The 17,920-nt window shown below is 53.0% G+C and overlaps 1 protein-coding gene across 3 annotated transcripts; it reads right to left on the bottom strand.

Moving 5' to 3' along the window:
* Window positions 1–1,987: 1,987 nt before the first annotated feature.
* On the bottom strand, window positions 1,988–14,344 carry G6PC3 (glucose-6-phosphatase catalytic subunit 3). 3 transcript variants are annotated; one of them, XM_054014541.1, is made up of 7 exons: window positions 14,326–14,344; window positions 13,370–13,597; window positions 11,569–11,675; window positions 8,553–8,643; window positions 6,822–6,940; window positions 5,963–6,104; window positions 1,988–4,939 (listed from the first exon to the last, which is right to left on the bottom strand). In XM_054014541.1, exons 2-7 carry the CDS (start codon window positions 13,585–13,587, stop codon window positions 4,579–4,581), a joined length of 1,038 nt encoding a protein of 345 aa, XP_053870516.1. In that variant the 5' UTR covers window positions 13,588–13,597; window positions 14,326–14,344; the 3' UTR covers window positions 1,988–4,578. The 3 variants fall into 3 exon arrangements, with proteins under 3 accessions (XP_053870516.1, XP_053870515.1, XP_053870514.1); XM_054014540.1 differs by lacking the exon at window positions 14,326–14,344 and adding an exon at window positions 14,228–14,271; XM_054014539.1 differs by lacking the exon at window positions 14,326–14,344 and having other exon boundaries at window positions 13,370–13,770.
* Between the last annotated feature and the right edge of the window lie 3,576 nt (window positions 14,345–17,920).

A 17,920-nucleotide genomic window follows, 5' to 3' on the forward strand; every position in this document is an offset into this window, starting at 1 on the left:
GCAACTGCTCCTGCCTCTTCTTTGGGTGGGGAACCTCCCCTCCGACCCACCTTGGCTAAATGTTGCCCTGATCTTGCCACGATGGTAGCACAGTTCCCTTCATCTGCCCTGTCTGCTCTAGAGATACAACTGCCCCCGCCCACGGTTACAACCCTGTTTCGTTCCGGAGTGTAGACGGGACCTCAGGCTTGTTTTCTAGCCGCACTATGGCATCGTTCGAACCTAGTTCCAATACGCTGGCCGAAACCCGTCTCCGCTCCGCAACGCAGTCCCGGAGTAGCCGGCCCAGGGACGAGCCGTCTGGAACTGTCACCCGGACATGGCTGTATGGGTAGGACCCTTCGACTTTCTGATGTACCAGTAACCAGAGGGCCCTGTTCACCCTCCCCCTGCACCTCGCACAGTCATCTGGGTGTAAAACACTACCGGATCAGACCAGGCCTGTTTCACACCCTCAGTGCACTCGTGCAAACGATGGCACGGGGGAGTCAGGCCCATCCGATCTCAGCACCTGAATACAGCTGAGCCCTCTCTGCCCAAGTAAAGCCAAACTCTGTTCTCAACTGTGTTGGAAACCAACACTGATCCTAGAGATCAGGGGGAAGAGAGGGGGGAATGTTTCGCCTTTCTGCTCGTAAAACCCTCCAGTCTTAAAGAAACCGAGAGAAGAAAAGCATTTTCCCCTTGGTCACATTGTTCCTCATCATGGTAATGAGTTTCTTTATTTTGGGGGGGGGGAGGGCAGTGAGCCACTTCCCCCCCCCTTTGCAGTCTGTCTCGGTTGCAGTATGGGGGTGTCAAGTTTCTGCCAGGGCACTGTTCTTCATTCATTTGCAAAAAAAAGCCATGACTCCATTGGACACCTGTAAGTGTTTGTCCATGGGTGGATTGTGTCCCATGGTCTCGTTTCTGAGTTTCACACCGTCTCGGCAGTATTACGTTGTTGGGGGTGATCTGTGCCGTTTTTGTTGTTCCTGTCCCCTGGACGCTGCAAGATGCCACCCCCCCCCCCTCCGGGGTGGGAACTGTTTCTGTCTGAGGGTTTGGTTTTGGTTTTCTGGTTTTTTGCCCTGCTCTCTGTCTCGCTCTCGCTATGGTTTTCAGTTGAGTATTTTGTAATCTGTTACAATGTTTGTCCTTGTGTAAATAAAACTGTTTCTGGCAATACCCGCTGGTGGCGCTGGCGTGCGTGGGTTTGTTTGGGGTTGTACCTTTCTGCCTAGCCTGCCAGGGCCCGAACGGACCAGCCCTGAGGTTCACTTCCGTTAGGGTTCCCGCAGCGGAGTTGGGGGCCGCCCTTGGATTTTGATTACTGGCCTGATTTTCAGAGGTTTCCCGTAGCATAAAGGGGATAGGACGGCCTTTTACGTTGGCAGAAAGAGGCGGTGGGGCAACTCGCTGGGTCGGAAGGCTGGTCTAGTCGGTAGGACACTGGAAGGCACTCCAGCCACCTGGGTGCTCGTCCCAGCTCTGCCCCAGATGCCGTGTGGACTGGGCCACGTCGCTTCAACTGGCCGGGCCTCTGTTTCCCACCTGATACTGCCCTCGCTCCCACAGGGGTTGGGGCTTGGTTAATGAGTAGAGGCACTACAGGGATGGCAGCCTTCGAAGTGCCAAAGCCACACCCACAAATGCCTCGCCCTGGAAAGGCTTTAAAAGTGTTTCCAGTTCTCGATGGGAGGGGCCACCCCTCTGGCAGGGGGCTGAACTGCATGATGGTCCAGGGCTGGTTCTTTAGAAGGTCGTTTGTAGAGAACGACCCAGGCCCGGAAATGGGATGCATTGCTAGCAGAAAACCAGCCCCCTTTGCACTGGCTGGGGAATTCCATGTGCACTGCCTGTTCTGGTGGGGTAGTGGGGAGCCTTTGCCCCTCATCACGGCCAGTTCCTCCAGACGGGGCGACGCTCCCCGCCCCTTCAAATCCCCGCCCAGCGGTGGGGAGGATGAAGGGCGGCTCACTTTGAATGAGGTGCCGAGGGTCACACAGGCAGTTGCAGGGTCCTTTATTTGGGTCTCAACACCAGGAATAAATACACGCCGCCAGCACTTGGCCATTACCCTGTAGCACCTGGGCGCCCCAGTCACGGACCAGGCCCCTGTTGTGCTAGGTGCTGGACAAACACATGGCTGAATCACTCTCCCCTCCCCCCAGTGTTTCAAGTCACAGAGGATTTGCAATGACATGGACAATGTACGTGAACAGAAGCATTTTAGCTACAGCCTGGGAGTGCCGCTACCACCAGAGGGAGGCTGGCCTGTGGCCTTGTCACTCAAGGCCTTTGGCCCTGTCACGCCTAAGTGATGAGACGTTGCTTGGGTCACCGTGACCTTGTCCAATACCTTGGCCTTGTCTCCGCCAGCACGACTGATCCCTGGTATCCAGCTAGTCTGCACCAGCACTTACAACGTTGCTCGTTTCCTGGCAGTGTGGCCTAGTGGCTAGAGAGTGACTGGAGATTCAGGAGCCCTGGGTTCCATTCCCAGCCCTGCCACTAGTCTGCTGGGTAATCTTGGGCAAGTCACTTCATGGCTCCGGGCCTCAGTTTCCCTAGCTCGAAAAATGGGGATGATGACTTGGCCTTTTATAAAACGCTCTAGCAAAGATCAGGGGTAGGCAACCTATGGCACCCGTGCCGAAGGCGGCACACGAGCTGATTTTCAGTGGCACTCACACTGCCCAGGTCCTGGCCACTGGTCTGGGGGGCTCTGCATTTTAATTTAATTTTAAATGAAGCTTCTTAAACATTTTTAAAACCTTATTTACTTTACATACAACAATAGTTTAGTTCTATATTATAGACTTCTAGAAAGAGACCTGCTAAAAACGTTAAACTGTACGACTGGCACGCGAAACCTTACATTAGAGTGAATAAATGAAGACTCGGCACAGCACTTCTGAAAGGTTGCCGACCCCTGCGCTAGATGTTAGTCTAGAGACTATGGCTGGAAAGACGCCACGTATTAAACAATCACACTGGAGGACAGGCTTAGAATTCAAAAGGACCCTGTTAAATCAGTGCCCTTGAGCTGAACTCAACAAACTGAAATTCAATAAAGAGAAGTGCAAAGTACTTCACTTAGGACGACAAAAAGCCAGTGCACAAGTACAAAATGGGGAGCAGCTGACTAGGTGGTCGTACTGCTGAAAAGCACCTGGGATCTTAGTGAATCACAAATTGAATATGAAGCGACCATCTGCTGCAGCTGTGAAAAAGGCGACTATATTCTGGGCGGTAATAACAGGAGTGTCGTATGTAAGACACGGGAGGTAACTGTCCTGCTCTACTCAGCGCTGACGAGGTCTCAGCTGGAGCACTGCGTCCCGTTTTGTGCCACGCTTTAAGAAAGATGTGGTCAAACAGGACAGAATCCAGAGGAGAGCAACAAAAATGATCAAAGGTTAGAAAACCTGACCTGTGAGGAAAGGGTAAAAAAAACAAACTGGGCACGTTTAGTCTTGAGAAAAGAAGACTGAGGGGGACCTGATAACCGTCTGAAAATATGTTAAGGCCTGTTACAAAGAGGATGGGAATCCATTGTTCTCCATGTCCACTGAAGGTAGGACAAGAAGCGATGGGCTTGATCTGCAGCCAGGGAGATCGTTAGATATTAGGAAAAGCTTTCGAACTCTCAGGGTAGTGAAGCTCTGGAACAGGCTTCCAAGGGAGGTTGTGGAGCCCCCATCACTGGAGGTTTTTAAGAACAGGTTGGACAAATGCCTGTCAAGAGATGGTCTAGATGTGCTTGGTCCTCTCTGAGCACAGGTGGCTGGACTAGAATCAGTGTTTCTCAATGCCCGGGTCCATGGACTGGTGCCAGTCCCTGCGAGCTCCCTGCCTTTAGGATGGCAGCAAGATGGTCCCTGGTATCAAAAAGGCTGAGAAATACTGGACTAGATGACCTCTTGTGGTGCCTTCCAGACCCACATTTCTATGAGCCTATGGTAGTAGCAGTGCAGCTGGAGAATAGAGTACCACATTTTCTAGTGCAGATGCACCCACTGCATCCACACACAACTGTCCCAAGCATTGGGATGGTGTGATGCCCGGGACACGGTCTTCAGTACCAGCCAGAACAGTTTCTCTGCAATCCGGACCGGAAGCTACCAATGTTGGAGCTACAGGGGTCCAGCTGGTCCTCCAAACAGCCCGCCTTGCAACACACTGCCTTGTGTCTGGCTTACCTCCTTGGTGCTAATGCTCAAGGGGACAGACGCAAGTCACTGGGTTATTTGGATCCTTCTAGCGTGAGGCCCCCTGTCTAAGCCAGAGGAGAACCTGCGTTAGCCAACGCAGGGCTAAGTAACTGCTTTCCAGCAAGGCGTTCTAGCCAATGCAATCCTCCTCTAGCCCAGAGCCAGCTGCTCTCACGCACAGCCGCACTGACGCACAGGGGGCTGGACCAGCAGACGGGAGAACAGAATTTGGCCTGTGTTGCAACTAGTGATGTTGGAAGCTGGGAGGATGGATGCTGCTACTTGCTGGGAGATTTAGTTTACGTGTACGCGGGTAGTTCCAGCCATGCCCCCTAGGGTGAGTGACCCGCCATCTGTCTGGCTCACTGATGCACTGGACGTGCTACTCAAAGTGTGGCCGGGTCTGCGTGAGAGGGAGCGACCGCACCAGCCACGGAACAAGCGCCACCACCACCCACGGGAAGCTGGCGTATTTCAGAAAGTTCAGGCCGTACCATAGGACGATGTTCTCCGGCTGCCCCACGTTGTTCAGGCCCTGAAGGGCGGCGAGGGCCAGGCCAGCGCCCACGGCTCGCTGCTTCCAGCCGGGTCTCTCGTGCCTCAGCTGGGTGTAGAGGGAGGAGTGGGTGGCCAGCCCCAGGCCCGCGGCAGAGGCTGTGTCTCGGCACAGCGACGCGAAGGGCCTCGTGTCTACGCGGATCCACTCCGGGTTCAAGCACCACTTAGTGGCCAGGTGAATCGACCTAGACGAGCGGTGGAGAAATGTCAGCGCCCGACAGCTCTTCACGAAGAGCCCTGGCAGTCACTGAGTGGCCCTGCCGCCCCAGCTCTGAGCTTGTCAGCCCTGAGGAACGGGCCAGCCCTCCTGTGAGCGATTCAGGGGGACCGCTGGAGTCCACATTGAACCCGGGCCTTAGGACAGTGCTAGGGAGGGGCTCTGGGGTCATAAAAGCTCCAGAGGGTAACCGGCCCTTTAAGAGGGTGCAGGGTTCTGTGAACCTATGACTGATTAGCTGCCTCCCACATGGGCTTAAAAGGGGGTGCCTGGGCCCCAGAGGGTGGAGCTCTGGAGAGTCAGAGCTGCCAGGGAAGAGCAAGGAAAGGGTCAGGGGAGAGCTGCAGAGAGCGGAAAGGTCTGCCGGCCGTTCCCGGGACTAGGGAGAAATTGCTGAGACCAGGTGAGGGGCCCCCAGCTGACCTTCCTGAGCGGCAGAGCCAGTGCCAGGGGGCTGAGGGCTAGGAGATCAGCGGAGTGGCTAGCTGAACGACCCTGCTGCCCTAAAGAACCAGAGCTGGATGGCTGAGCTGTTGGTCTGTGTTCTGAATAAATGATGCCCAGAGGTGGCACCTTGAACTGGGCCAGGAGAGAGCTGTGCTCGTCTCAGACCTGGCCCAAGGGGATGCTGAGGCAGACCCACCGGTGGTGCGCCCGGGCAGGGGCCCCTTGTCGCCGCTCCCCAAGGCACTTTCCAAGAGTGTGGGTGTTATCCCGGTCCCTGGGCATGTTCTCTCTTGGGCAATTCTGCCCCCCTCAGCCGGAGTGACTGTAGAATCTGCTGTGTCCCACCCAGAGGAAGGGTGGGATTCTTGTGCATAAAGCCCCAGGGGAAGGAAGATGCCACAGGACGGGAAGTTGCCAGTAACCTGAGGCGTGAGAACCTGGAGCGTTTGTCTGCTCAGGTCCTGCAGCCGGTCAGGCCATGCTGGGCCTGGGCGTCTCCGAACGGAAGCCGTGCCAAGGGACCCTCTTCCCCTGAGAAGCTCACCAGTCGATGTCCACGCCAAGGGCGACCATGCTCCAGTGCAGCCCAGTGGCGCTCAGCAGCAAGGCCAGTGAAGTGGCAAGGTAGAAACTCAGCTTCCTCTCTGCTGGGACGCAGGCCTCCAGCATCCAGCCCAGGGCGGCTCCTAGGCAGCAAAGAGACACAGGGCAGAGGGGCGGGGAGTCTTGGCAGGCAGCAGTCTGAGGACTGGGAGGGTGAGGAAGCTTGATGCTGCCTGGCAGTGAGGGAGGAGGGTGCTGGCCACAGGGCGGGAAGAGGGCTCAGACGCCACCAGAGGAGCAGGTCCTGAGGAGTGGATTCCCACTGCCGGGGTCAGCTGGGGTCAGCGTAACCCACTGCCTGCCATCTGCCTGGCAAGGGGAGCAAGGACCGGTGGGGCTGTGCTGGCCACAGAGGGTGGGCTCGGAGAGGGGAGGGTTAGCAGACACTTAGGGCCCACCAGCCCCAAGCGGATGATTGCAGTGACCTACCCGAGCCTGATGGCAGATGGATGCGCCCCAGCGGGAGAGACACAAGTCTCCCACCTGCGCTGCCTCCCCTCCCATGAGACTCCGGTGGCTACCCTCCACCCTGGGGCTTAACGCAGGCTCACGGCAAAGCTGCAGGCTAACTTGGCCAGACCAGCGCGACCGGGACCAGATCACATGGAAACCAAGTATAGAAGCCGTGCTGGGACCTGGGCCAGCCATGATGGCCTGCCAGGCGGCTCGGCTAGCACAGCCCCCTGCCCAGATGGGGCCAGTGTCTGAACGCAGTCACCACCTCCTTTCCTCTGGGTGACAGCCAGACAGCCTCCTCCCTCTGCCTGCCAGGCCCGCCAGCCTCCCCCAGATCTACTAACCAGCCACAATGCCGCCCAGCACCTGGTGGGGGAAGTGCGCCAGGATGAAGATGCGCGAGAGCCCCACAGCCAGCAGGAGGAGAAAGTAGACCGTGAAGGGGGTTAGCTTCACCAGCCGGCTGTTAGGGGCGGAGGAAAGGAAGAGGAGTTATATAGCTGGGTGGGAAAAGACACAAGCCCTCCTGCCTGCCAAGCACAAGGGGCAGCTCTGTCACCTCAGCGTTACCAGTCCAGCCACCCCACCCTACTGATCCGTCCAGGTATGTACCACCGGGGTACCTGAGCACTGCACGGCTCAGTCCTGGTCACCAGCGAGTCTGATCCCCTTTGCCCTGCACCGTGAGCAGTCACTTGCACTGTGACCGCCGGTCTGAACGCTCTGTGCTGGCGGGAGTGACCGGGGGAGGTACAGGGCGCTGGAGAACTGGGGCAAAACCGCTTAGACGCGAGGCAAAAAAAGATAGTCGAAGGGGAGCCGAAAACTGCAACAGAACAGGGTGAATTTTTTCGCAGAGATTGTTCTTGGATTTGTGGGAACTTCCCCCAATTTTTTTCAGAGGATTGTTTCCTTTTTTGCAATAGTTGCTCACAGGGGGACAGGGGCGTGTGGGCCAAAGTCCAAGCGCTACATTTCCTGGAAATTGTCCCATTTAGATGGGACCCTGCCCATTTTTGCCAGGGGCTTCCCAGTCGCTCACTAAAACCCTGTCTTGGGCCCCACACCAGCAAAACATGAAGGCCCAGCTTTGGAAGGGATTTTGGTGATGCTGCGCTCAGTGCTGCGATGCCCAATTGACTTAGGAGCCTTAAGTCTCGCTTTCAGGGGGGTCTAGGTACTTCGCCCAGGCGTAAGTCTCCTAAATCAGTTGGGCGTCGCACCACTGAGCGCAGCAATTAAATATCTGGGCCTTAAGCCCTTGGTTAAGTCCGTCCCTGCTCAGCAAAGCTCTTATGCACATGCTTATCTGTAGATGCACGTTTAAGTAGATTGAAGTGCTCAGTGAACAGCTAGGCACATGTATAAATGCTTCGCTGACTAGGGACCACCTGCTGAATCGGGGTTTAGTTGAATAATACAATTAGCTAACATGGTATTAAGCCCCTCCTAGCACCTAGTGAAGACAGGGTTTAACACCTTTCAGACATGTTGGGTTTGACTATGACTAGCTGTGAGAGACGCAGTGCTTCGGAAGCATGGAATATAGCACCATCGCTCTCCCATGAGGCCAGGAAAACAATCGCTAGGCAGTCGATAAAGATACACGATCGTTTCGGAATATTCCATCTGTCCCATCTCAATATAATCGTCTTTGAACGTTCTGTGCTTCCAACGCATTGCATCGCTCACCCCAGCAATCGCGTTTTTAGACACCCCGGGGGCTGATTCTTGACTGGCCTGCACAGCACAAGCTGGTAGCATCTCACACGTCTGAATGGCCGTGCTTTCTACCTGCTTTGCACTTCTATGTAAAGGATGCCACAACATTGGGGGCAATAAAAACTCAGGTCCTGGGGCCTGATCCTGATCGGGAGGTCTCAGGGCACTACAATAACACTAATTAGAAGTATAACCGATAGGGTAATAGTTGTACCCATTGGAATAGGACATGCCGCAGGCTAGATCTGTGCAGCGTGGCTCAGCTGTGTGACGACACCCTCCATGCAAATGCCCACCCCACCAATAATGGGGTGTCGGGGAACTGTCCGCCCCAGGGCCCCTGCGGTACCTACCTAGTGGAGTGTCGGGATGCCAATGCCGTGAGAGCAGTGACGATAGGCCACAAGGCTGCCCCTGTGATCATGCAATGGCCGGAGGGGCTACCTGCGTAAAGGGAACACGAGGGGTTAAATATTTTTCCTGCCTGTTTCTGTGAGAGGATAGTTAGGATCTGGAGATAGCATGGCCTAGCGGATAGGGCACTGAGAACCAGGAGATCTGGATTCTGTTTCCAGCTCTGCCACTGGCCTGCAGAGGGACCATGGGGGACCAGTTTCCCCATCTATGAAACAAGAGAGAATGACACTGATCTCCTTTGTAAGGTGCTGTGAGATCTACTGATGACATGTGCCCGGAAAGAGCTAAGTGTTAGTCAGCTGCTTGTGGAAGGAAGGGTTACTGACCTGTTTGGCAAGAGTGTTTGTAACCAAAAGTCACACAGCCAGTCTGGCCCCCAGTAAAATCCATCAGCCTGGGCAGAAACCACCCCTGCTAGGGACTCCTGGCCAGATCCTCAGTGGAGTATGAGTACCTACTGGAGTAGCTCCCCAATAGAGGGGCTGGCCCTCAGCGGCTAGCGTTACCCTGGCATGAGAGGGGAACTGAGCCCAGAGAAGGGTGGCAGTATCAAGATTACGGTCCTAGAAGATGCTGCATTCATGTTGCCTTGTTTCTATGACCTCAATCTGGGCGGACTGCTGGGTTCTGTGGCTTGTGCATTACCCTGCGCCCCCCTCACTATAATATCATGGGAGAGGAGTGGTCAAGAATGGCCTCGGGGCGCCCGCTCTTCTGGTTGCTGGCACTCACTGCATGAGTATCCACACCCCAGATGCAGGGAGAGGAAACAGAACCTTCCTTGGAGCCATCTGCCCTCGTGGGCTGGCACTCAGCCACCGGGGCAGGAGACTGGGGCGTCACGGGGCGGAGGGGAAGGAATGGTGATCCCAGGAAAAGGAGCTGGAGGCTGGACTTTCAGGGCCAGGGGGAAGCCGGGCTGGAAAGGCCAAGCAAGATTCCCCTTCTTCCCACTGCCTGCTGTCAGCATGCCGACCTTCCCGGGGATTTCCTGGCCTAGAAGCAGGCAGTGATATTTATTACTTGCCAATGTCGGTGGCACAGATTTCACTTCCCACCGTTCACTAATGTGTTCTGCTGAGAATCACAGGCTGATTAATTGCCTTACAGCTGAGCTCTGTCTCTCCCACGCCATGACCCCAGCTGACTGGTTACTTAAGGCTGAGGCACTGTCCGCGCTGTCCCATCCCAAAGGCCCGGACAATGTGGGCTGAGCACAGTCAGTGCAGACAGGGCCTGCAGACGGCCACATTCTATAAATGCCCAGGGCCTGGCAACGTCCTCCTCCCGGACGGCATCAGGCCACTTCCCTCTGATGACAAGTGGGAGTCGCATCGGGCCCCGAGAGCCCATTTCCGCTTAGTCCTTAGAAATCAAGGTGGATCTGAGGCTGCCTTTGTGTAAGTAGCCACCCGAGAGACCAGAAGGGAAGGAGCTTGTGAATGTCCCATTTGAAATCCCCTCTGGCCTCCTTTTAGGGCTGCCTGTCACAAAACCATCAACAACAATGACCTCATCTATTGCCCTCTTCATCTGTGGATCTCAAGGCACTTTACAAAAGGAGAGTAGGAATCCTCACGGCCATTTTACAGATGGGGAAACTGACGCACCGGGAGCTTAAGTGGGCAGGCCTTCTGTAATGTGGGGACTCGGCTTCCAGTGATGGTACCGAAGTGTCAATCAGCTGTCCTGGCCAAATTCATAGATTCTAGGACTGGAAGGGGCCTCGAGAGGTCATCAAGTCCAGTCCCCTGCCTGCATGGCAGGACCAAATACTGTCTAGACCATCCCTGATAGACATTTATCTAACCTACTCTTAAATATCTCCAGAGATGGAGATTCCACAACCTCCCTAGGCAATTTATTCCAGTGTTTAACCACCCTGACAGTTAGGAACTTTTTCCTAATGTCCAACCTAGACCTCCCTTGCTGCAGTTTAAACCCATTGCTTCTGGTTCTATCCTTAGAGGCTAAGGTGAACAAGTTTCCTCCCTCCTCCTTATGACACCCTTTTAAATACCTGAAAACTGCTATCATGTCCCCTCTCTGTCTTCTCTTTTCCAAACTAAACAAACCCAATTCTTTCAGCCTTCCTTCATAGGTCATGTTCTCAAGACCTTTAATCATTCTTGTTGCTCTTCTCTGGACCCTTTCCAATTTCTCCACATCTTTTTTAAAATGCGGTGCCCAGAACTGGACACAATACTCCAGCTGAGGCCTAACCAGAGCAGAGTAGAGCGGAAGAATGACTTCTCGTGTCTTGCTCACAACACACCTGTTAATACATCCCAGGATCATGTTTGCTTTTTTTGCAACAGCATCACACTGTTGACTCATATTTAGCTTGTGGTCCACTATAACCCCTAGATCCCTTTCTGCCGTACTCCTTCCTAGACAGTCTAATCCCATTCTGTATGTGTGACACTGATTTTTCCTTCCTAAGTGGAGCACTTTGCATTTGTCTTTGTTAAACTTCATTCTGTTCAACTCAGACCATTTCTCCAATTTGTCCAGATCATTTTGAATTATGACCCTGTCCTCCAAAGCAGTTGCAATCCCTCCCAGTTTGGTATCATCCACAAACTTAATAAGTGTACTTTCTATGCCAATATCTAAGTCGTTGATGAAGATATTGAACAGCGCCGGGCCCAAAACAATTCCTATGCTGAGTGTTGCATTCTGCTTCCCTAAACTCCTTCTGCAGTTTCAATTCAGTACCACATGCTTCACTTCCATTCCTGAACTCTTATGTAGCAATGCTATGCAATGTTAATCAGCCGCCACTGAACGTCAGTGGTTGGTAACGTGATTCCTGTGTATGTGCACGTGCTGAAGAGCACGCTGCAATCCTTTGGGAGGAAGGTGCTATGGGACTATGGGACACCGCTGTTAAGAGCAGTGGTACTTTCTGGAGACATACAAGCTGAAACTTTAGCCATCTTAATAACCAACCTGGCCCTGTTTCACAGGAGACAGGGAACTGGCGAAGCAGGACTTCTTCCTTGCTGGAGAGTCCAGATTCATAGACCCACCAGAATGGCCGTTCACCAAACAAGAGCCTAGGGGCAGAAAGGGGAGACAGAGCTGTGAAGGCTAAAAAACAAAAAGCCCAAGTCTCCCAGAAGCCACATCCTCTCTGGAGCCAACAGTCCCGTGGGACGCAGTTGAGGGCAAAGCCTGATCCATGACTTAGGGTGCATCAGGGCTGACATGTGACCTCAGTGCCAGCCAGGTCCTTTTCTCCCTAGAGGGCTGAGGAAGTGGGTCAGCTGATTCTGGTTCCTGGTTTTGCTAAGTCTGCCCAGTCAGCGGACCTGTGACCACTGCACAGGGATCTCCCAGCAGCACACGGTCCAGCACGTGAGCCAGTCTGCTCCGAGTGACACCTGAGTAACTCCCCACACGGCAGTGGTGCGACGCTCGGTCTGCACCCGTGTAACCGAGATCAGGGTCTGGCTCGGCGTGCCTGCGATTGCTGTTTGCTGGGTTATTAAGCGAACGCCTGAAGGTTCAAGAAGAAGAGGAGTAGGGAGAAGGGAGACGAGCAGACGAAGAGGCAGAAAGAGAGAGAGTAGAAAAGAGGAACGCAGGGAAGTAGAGGCGAGCTAGGTGATACACCTCTACCCTGATAGAACGCTGTCCTCGGGAGCCAAAAAGTCTTACCGCGTTATAGGTGAAACCGCGTTATATCCAACTTGCTTTGATCCGCCGGAGTGCACAGCCCCCCCCCCCCCCCCCCCCCCGACCGCGGAGCGCTGCTTTACCGCGTTATAGCCGAATTCGTGTTCTATCGGGTCGCGTTACATCGGGGTAGAGGTGCATTTATGGGCTGTGTGGGTCTGACCCATAGCCCACTGAAGTCAATGGAGTGTCTCATTGACTTTGATGGGCATAGGATCGGGCCCAGCAGAGTCAATGGACAGCCTCCTATGGGCTTTGAGTCCGTTCTAAGAGCATGTATAAAGTGGGGAGGAGCATACACTGCTTCAGACCTTCCATGGCTCTGGGCAGCGCCGGGTGCCACTGCAGTCCTGAGCCTGTTGGATCCCCCACACTCTTTGCTCCTTGGCTAGCACACACCTGTCCACGAGTATTAAAGCGGGGTCAGGTGGCAGGAGCAGGGCCCCGTAATCACGATGACTTTTCTAACTGCTGTTGCAGCACTTTCCACCTGGGATCTGGAGTCACGCTGGGATCTTTCTGCCTCTGCCATGGTCGCTAGTAATAAAGAGCCCATGGCTGGGATTTAGTTGATGCATCTGGCGTGAGGCAGGAACAGGCCCCGGGCTCACTCTCCCACAGCTGGGCTAATGGGAGTGGGTACTTTTACATGTCAATAGAACATAGGCGTGTAGGAACTGCGACAACGGATCAGACTGGTGGATCCATTCAGCTCAGTTTCCCCCCTCGGAGGGCGGCCAATTCTGGATGCTTCAGAAGAAGAAACCATGCAGGGAGCAGATTTTATTTTTTAAGGGGAAGCACATGATGCGGGAGGGAGTGGCCTTGTCTCACTCTGCTTCCTTAGTGCAGGAGTAGTGACTCATGCGTCACGTAAAGGCGGTGATGCTGGGCAAGCCAGCGTGTGCCTTGCTGAACACCATAAAAACAGATCACTGGGAAGATGGGTTTCATTAGTAATAACAGCCTGAGCACATGGGTTTCTTGGTCCAGTGAGTCTGCTATCTAGGGGAGTGCAGGGGATTCAGCCCTACGTGTCTATCGGAATGTCTCGGAAGAGACCTTTTCTCACCATTTAGCCACTATATTGAGCCACTCGGAGACTAAACCGCTCCACAGCACTGCCACCCCAACCTTCCGGTCCAGAAAATAAGCCAGCGGGAAGAAGATGATGAAGATACATTTGGGATCGGCCAGGAAGGTCACCGAAAGCCAGAACCGCTCCAGCCAGGGCGGCCCGGCCTGCAGCATCTCGGCAAACAGAACTCCGCCGCTGTACAAGGCGTCCATGGCGGCCAGGCTGAAAGGACAGGGGAGAGCGTTAGCAGGGCCCGGACCCGCCACCAGGCGCGGGAGCTGCAGGGCTGCACCTGCCGTGGCATCGGGCACAACTTTAACCCCCCCCCCCCACCTCCCCCCATTGTGCATAGAGTTTGTGTGACGCTGTGAGTGAAGTGTGTGTGTGTGTGTGTGTGTGTGTGTGTCTGGCTGAGGCAGAACAAGAGGCCGGGCTGATGAAAAAACAGGTGCCCCCTGAGAGGCAGGAAAGCCTGATACCCCCCCCCCCCATCACTGATCCCTCCCCTCGAGACTGCCCCTTTAATGCAGGGGGCACCTGAGAGCCAGGGAACCCCCCCCCCATCACTGATCCCTCCCCCAACACTTCCCCTTTCATGCATTTTCCCCTCTAAGGGGCTCACTGGGTCCGCCCCCCCCCAGGCAGCGTGAGGCTGGCGCAGGACTCGAACCCGGCTCTCCCGAGCCCGCCCCCCCCGGCTCGTGCTCCAACCACGGGGCCATTCTACCGCTGTGCCCGCGCAGCTTCCCCCTCCTCCTTCCCTCGGCCCGCGCGCGCGCTACCCCCCTTCCCTCGGCCCGCGCGCGCGCTACCCCCTCCCCTCCATTGAGTCCTTCCCCGCCGCCCCGGTACCAGCAGCTCCCGGATGATGACGCTCCCTCCCCTCCGCCTACATTTCCCAGAGGCCTCAGCGGCCGGCGGGGCCCTACGGGGAGTGGGCGGGGACACACCGGTGCGCCACGCGCGCTCTCTGCCCCCGCCAGGGCCCGGCTGTGGGGCCGGCCTCGCCCCAGCTCTGCGGGGCGTGGCTGCTTCCCCTCGCCACGCCCCGTCCTCGTCTCCTGTGCCCCCGATGTCCCGTCCCACGCCTCCTAAGTCAGCTGCTGGCCCCAAATCCAACTCCTGCCCCCCCTACCAGTTCCAGCCCCCATGCACTCATCCCACCCTGTAGCCGCCTCTCCTTCCAGATACAGCCCCTAAACTGGCACAGATCCCGCAGACCTCTTTCTCCTCCTACCCCATTCCTACCTGTATCCCAAATCTCACCCCCGTCCACCCACTCTCCCTCCCTACACCCCAACCCTGCCCCTATATCCCTCCTGTGCCCCACTCCCATCCTCCCTCTTCTCCCGTACCTCCAATCCCACACCATGCACCTCCTGCACTTGTAATCTCATGCTCTAATCTGGGCCCTCAATCCCATATATCCTGCTGTTACTCCTAGGGTGACCAGACAGCAAATGTGAAAAAATCCGGGGCAATAGGAGCCTATATAAGAAAAAGACCCAAAAATCGGACTGTTCCTATAAAATTGGGACATCTGGTCACTCTAGTTACTCCCATGCCTGAGTCTATGTGCCTTCAGTTTCACCTTGTTCAAACCAGGGGTTGGCATCTTAACAAAATTACCATACTTAGAGACGGACATTGCGGGGGGGCGTTATGTTATTCAGCGTTTCTTGAAACATTAACACGGACACATTGCTGACCCCTGGTTCAAACCCAGTAAAACAGTAGATTAAATCTAAACAAGACACACCACACTTCCATCCAGGACACACCACACGATCCATTGTCTACAGCCAAGCTCTAAGATACAACCGCATTTGCTCCAATCCTTCGGACAGAGAGAAACACCTGTAAGATCTCTATCAAGCAAACAATACCCACCTGCTGAAGTGAAAAAACAGATTGACAGAGCCAGAAGAGTACCCAGAAGCCACCTACTACAGGACAGGCCCAACAAAGAAAATAACAGAACGCCACTAGCCGCCACCTTCAGCCCCCAACTGAAACCTCTCCAGTGCATCATCAAAGATCTACAACCTATCCTGAAAGACGATCTCTCACTCTCACAGATCTTGGGAGACAGACCAGTCCTCGCTTACAGACACCCTCCCAACCTTAAGCAAATACTCACCAGCAACTGCACACCATACAACAAAAACACTAACCCAGGAACCTATCCTTGCAACAAAGCCTGATGCCAGCTATGTCCACATATCTATTAAAGTGACACCATCATAGGACCTAACCACATCAGCCACATCATCAGGGGCTCATTCACCTGCACATCTACCAACGTGATATATGCCATCATGTGCCAGCAATGCCCCTCTGCCATGTATATTGGCCAAACCGGACAGTCTCTATGCAAAAGAATAAATGGACACAAATCAGACATCAGGAATCATAACATTCAAAAAACAGTGGGAGAACACTTCAACCTCTCTAATCACTCAGTGACAGACTTGAAGGTGTCAGTTTTGCAACAAAAAAACTTCAAAAACAGACTCCAAAGAGAGACTGCTGAACTTGAATTAATATGCAAATTAGACACAATTAACTTAGGCCTAAACAGCGACTGGGAATGGTTGGGTCATTACACTAATTGAATTTTTTTCCCCCCATGTTAAGTTCTCCTCACACCATCTTGATTATCACTTCAAATTTTTTTCTTCTGCTGCTACCGATAGTTCATCTCAATTGATTGGCCTCTTACAATTGGTACGCGTACTTCCACCTTTTCATGTTCTCTGGATGTATAAATATCTTCTGTCTGTGTGTTTTACTCTATGCATCTGATGAAGTGAGCTGTAGCCCATGACAGCTTATGCTGAAATAAATTTGTTAGTCTCTAAGGTGCCACAAGTCCTCCTGTTCTTTTTCCAAATAAATTTGTGAGTCTCTGAGGTGCCCCAAGGACGACTCCGTTGTTTTTGCTGATACAGACTAACATGGCTACCACTCTGAAACCTGTAAAACCGCTGGGAGAGCCTAGAAACCTTGTGTGAAGTGCATGTCTGTGCTATTATTTATGTATCGCTATAGTGCATAGTAGCCCCAATGGGAAGTTTACTCTTAAAGGTGACCTGCTAAGGGGTGGGAGGGAAGTAGGTTTATGCCATTGTTTGCTGCTCTGGACTGGGATGTTTAAGAATTTGGGGGGGGGGGGTCCACCTCTTTTTACAAAAAAAAAAAAAGTCCTCCCAGCTGCTTCGTTATGTTAAAAGTGGATGACTGAAGAACTAGACAAGATTTGATATCGCTAAACGGGGAGGGGGTGGTAGGGGAGTAAACCTTCCACCCTTTTTGGCTGCCTTTCTCCATGATTAAGAAGCAAAAAGGAGCACACACCCGATTTAAAACAAAACATTCTTTGTAGGTCATCTTTAATTTCATCGGTGTTAACAAACTAATCCTCTTTTTGCTAAACTGCTGCATACAAAGGGAGAATAAATAAACCCCTTTCTTGACCCTTTTCGGAAAAGTAAGGAAGATGCCTGGTGTTTCCTCAAGGGACTTTCACAAGAATCTAGAAAACAATTGAGTTTGGGATCCATCCTGTCATGCTTCTCCCAGATTTCTGCAGACTTGGCTACTTTGGAATGATGACGTACAAAGTGCTTCACCAGGGATAAGGAAACTGTGTGGGAGTTTCGGAGTAGCAGCCGTGTTAGTCTGTATCCGCAAAAAGAACAGGAGTACTTGTGGCACCTTAGAAACTAACAAATTTATTTGAGTATCAGAGGGGTAGCCGTGTTAGTCTGAATCTGTAAAAAGCAGCAGAGGGTCCTGTGGCACCTTTGAGACTAACAGAAGTATTGGGAGCATAAGCTTTCGTGGGTAAGAACCTCACTTCTTGCATCTGAAGAAGTGAGGTTCTTACCCACGAAAGCTTATGCTCCCAGTACTTCTGTTAGTCTCAAAGGTGCCACAGGACCCTCTGTTGCTTTTTACAAATTTATTTGAGCATAAGCTTTCATGGGCTACATCTGAAGAAGTTTCTGTAAGTGTGTGTGTGTGTGTGTATAATATACATGCATTTCTGTAAGGGTGTGTGTGTGTGTGTATAATATACATGCATTTCTGTAAGGGGGTGTGTGTATAATATACATGCATTTCTGTAAGTGTGTGTGTGTGTGTATAATATACATGCATTTCTGTAAGGGTGTGTGTATATATATTATACATGCATTTCTGTAAGGGGGTGTGTGTTTGTGTATAATATAGCTGCATTTCTGTAAGGGTGTGTGTATATATATAATATACATGCATTTCTGTAAGTGTGTGTGTGTGTGTGTATAATATACATGCATTTCTGTAAGGGTGTGTGTGTGTGTGTATAATATACATGCATTTCTGTAAGGGTGTGTGTGTGTATAATATACATGCATTTCTGTAAGGGGTGTGTGTGTGTGTGTATAATATACATGCATTTCTGTAAGGGTGTGTGTGTGTATAATATACATGCATTTCTGTAAGGGGTGTGTGTGTGTGTGTATAATATACATGCATTTCTGTAAGGGTGTGTGTGTGTATAAT

This window comes from Malaclemys terrapin, chromosome 25, assembly GCF_027887155.1.
Source record: "Malaclemys terrapin pileata isolate rMalTer1 chromosome 25, rMalTer1.hap1, whole genome shotgun sequence".
NCBI classification, from domain to species: domain Eukaryota; kingdom Metazoa; phylum Chordata; order Testudines; family Emydidae; genus Malaclemys; species Malaclemys terrapin.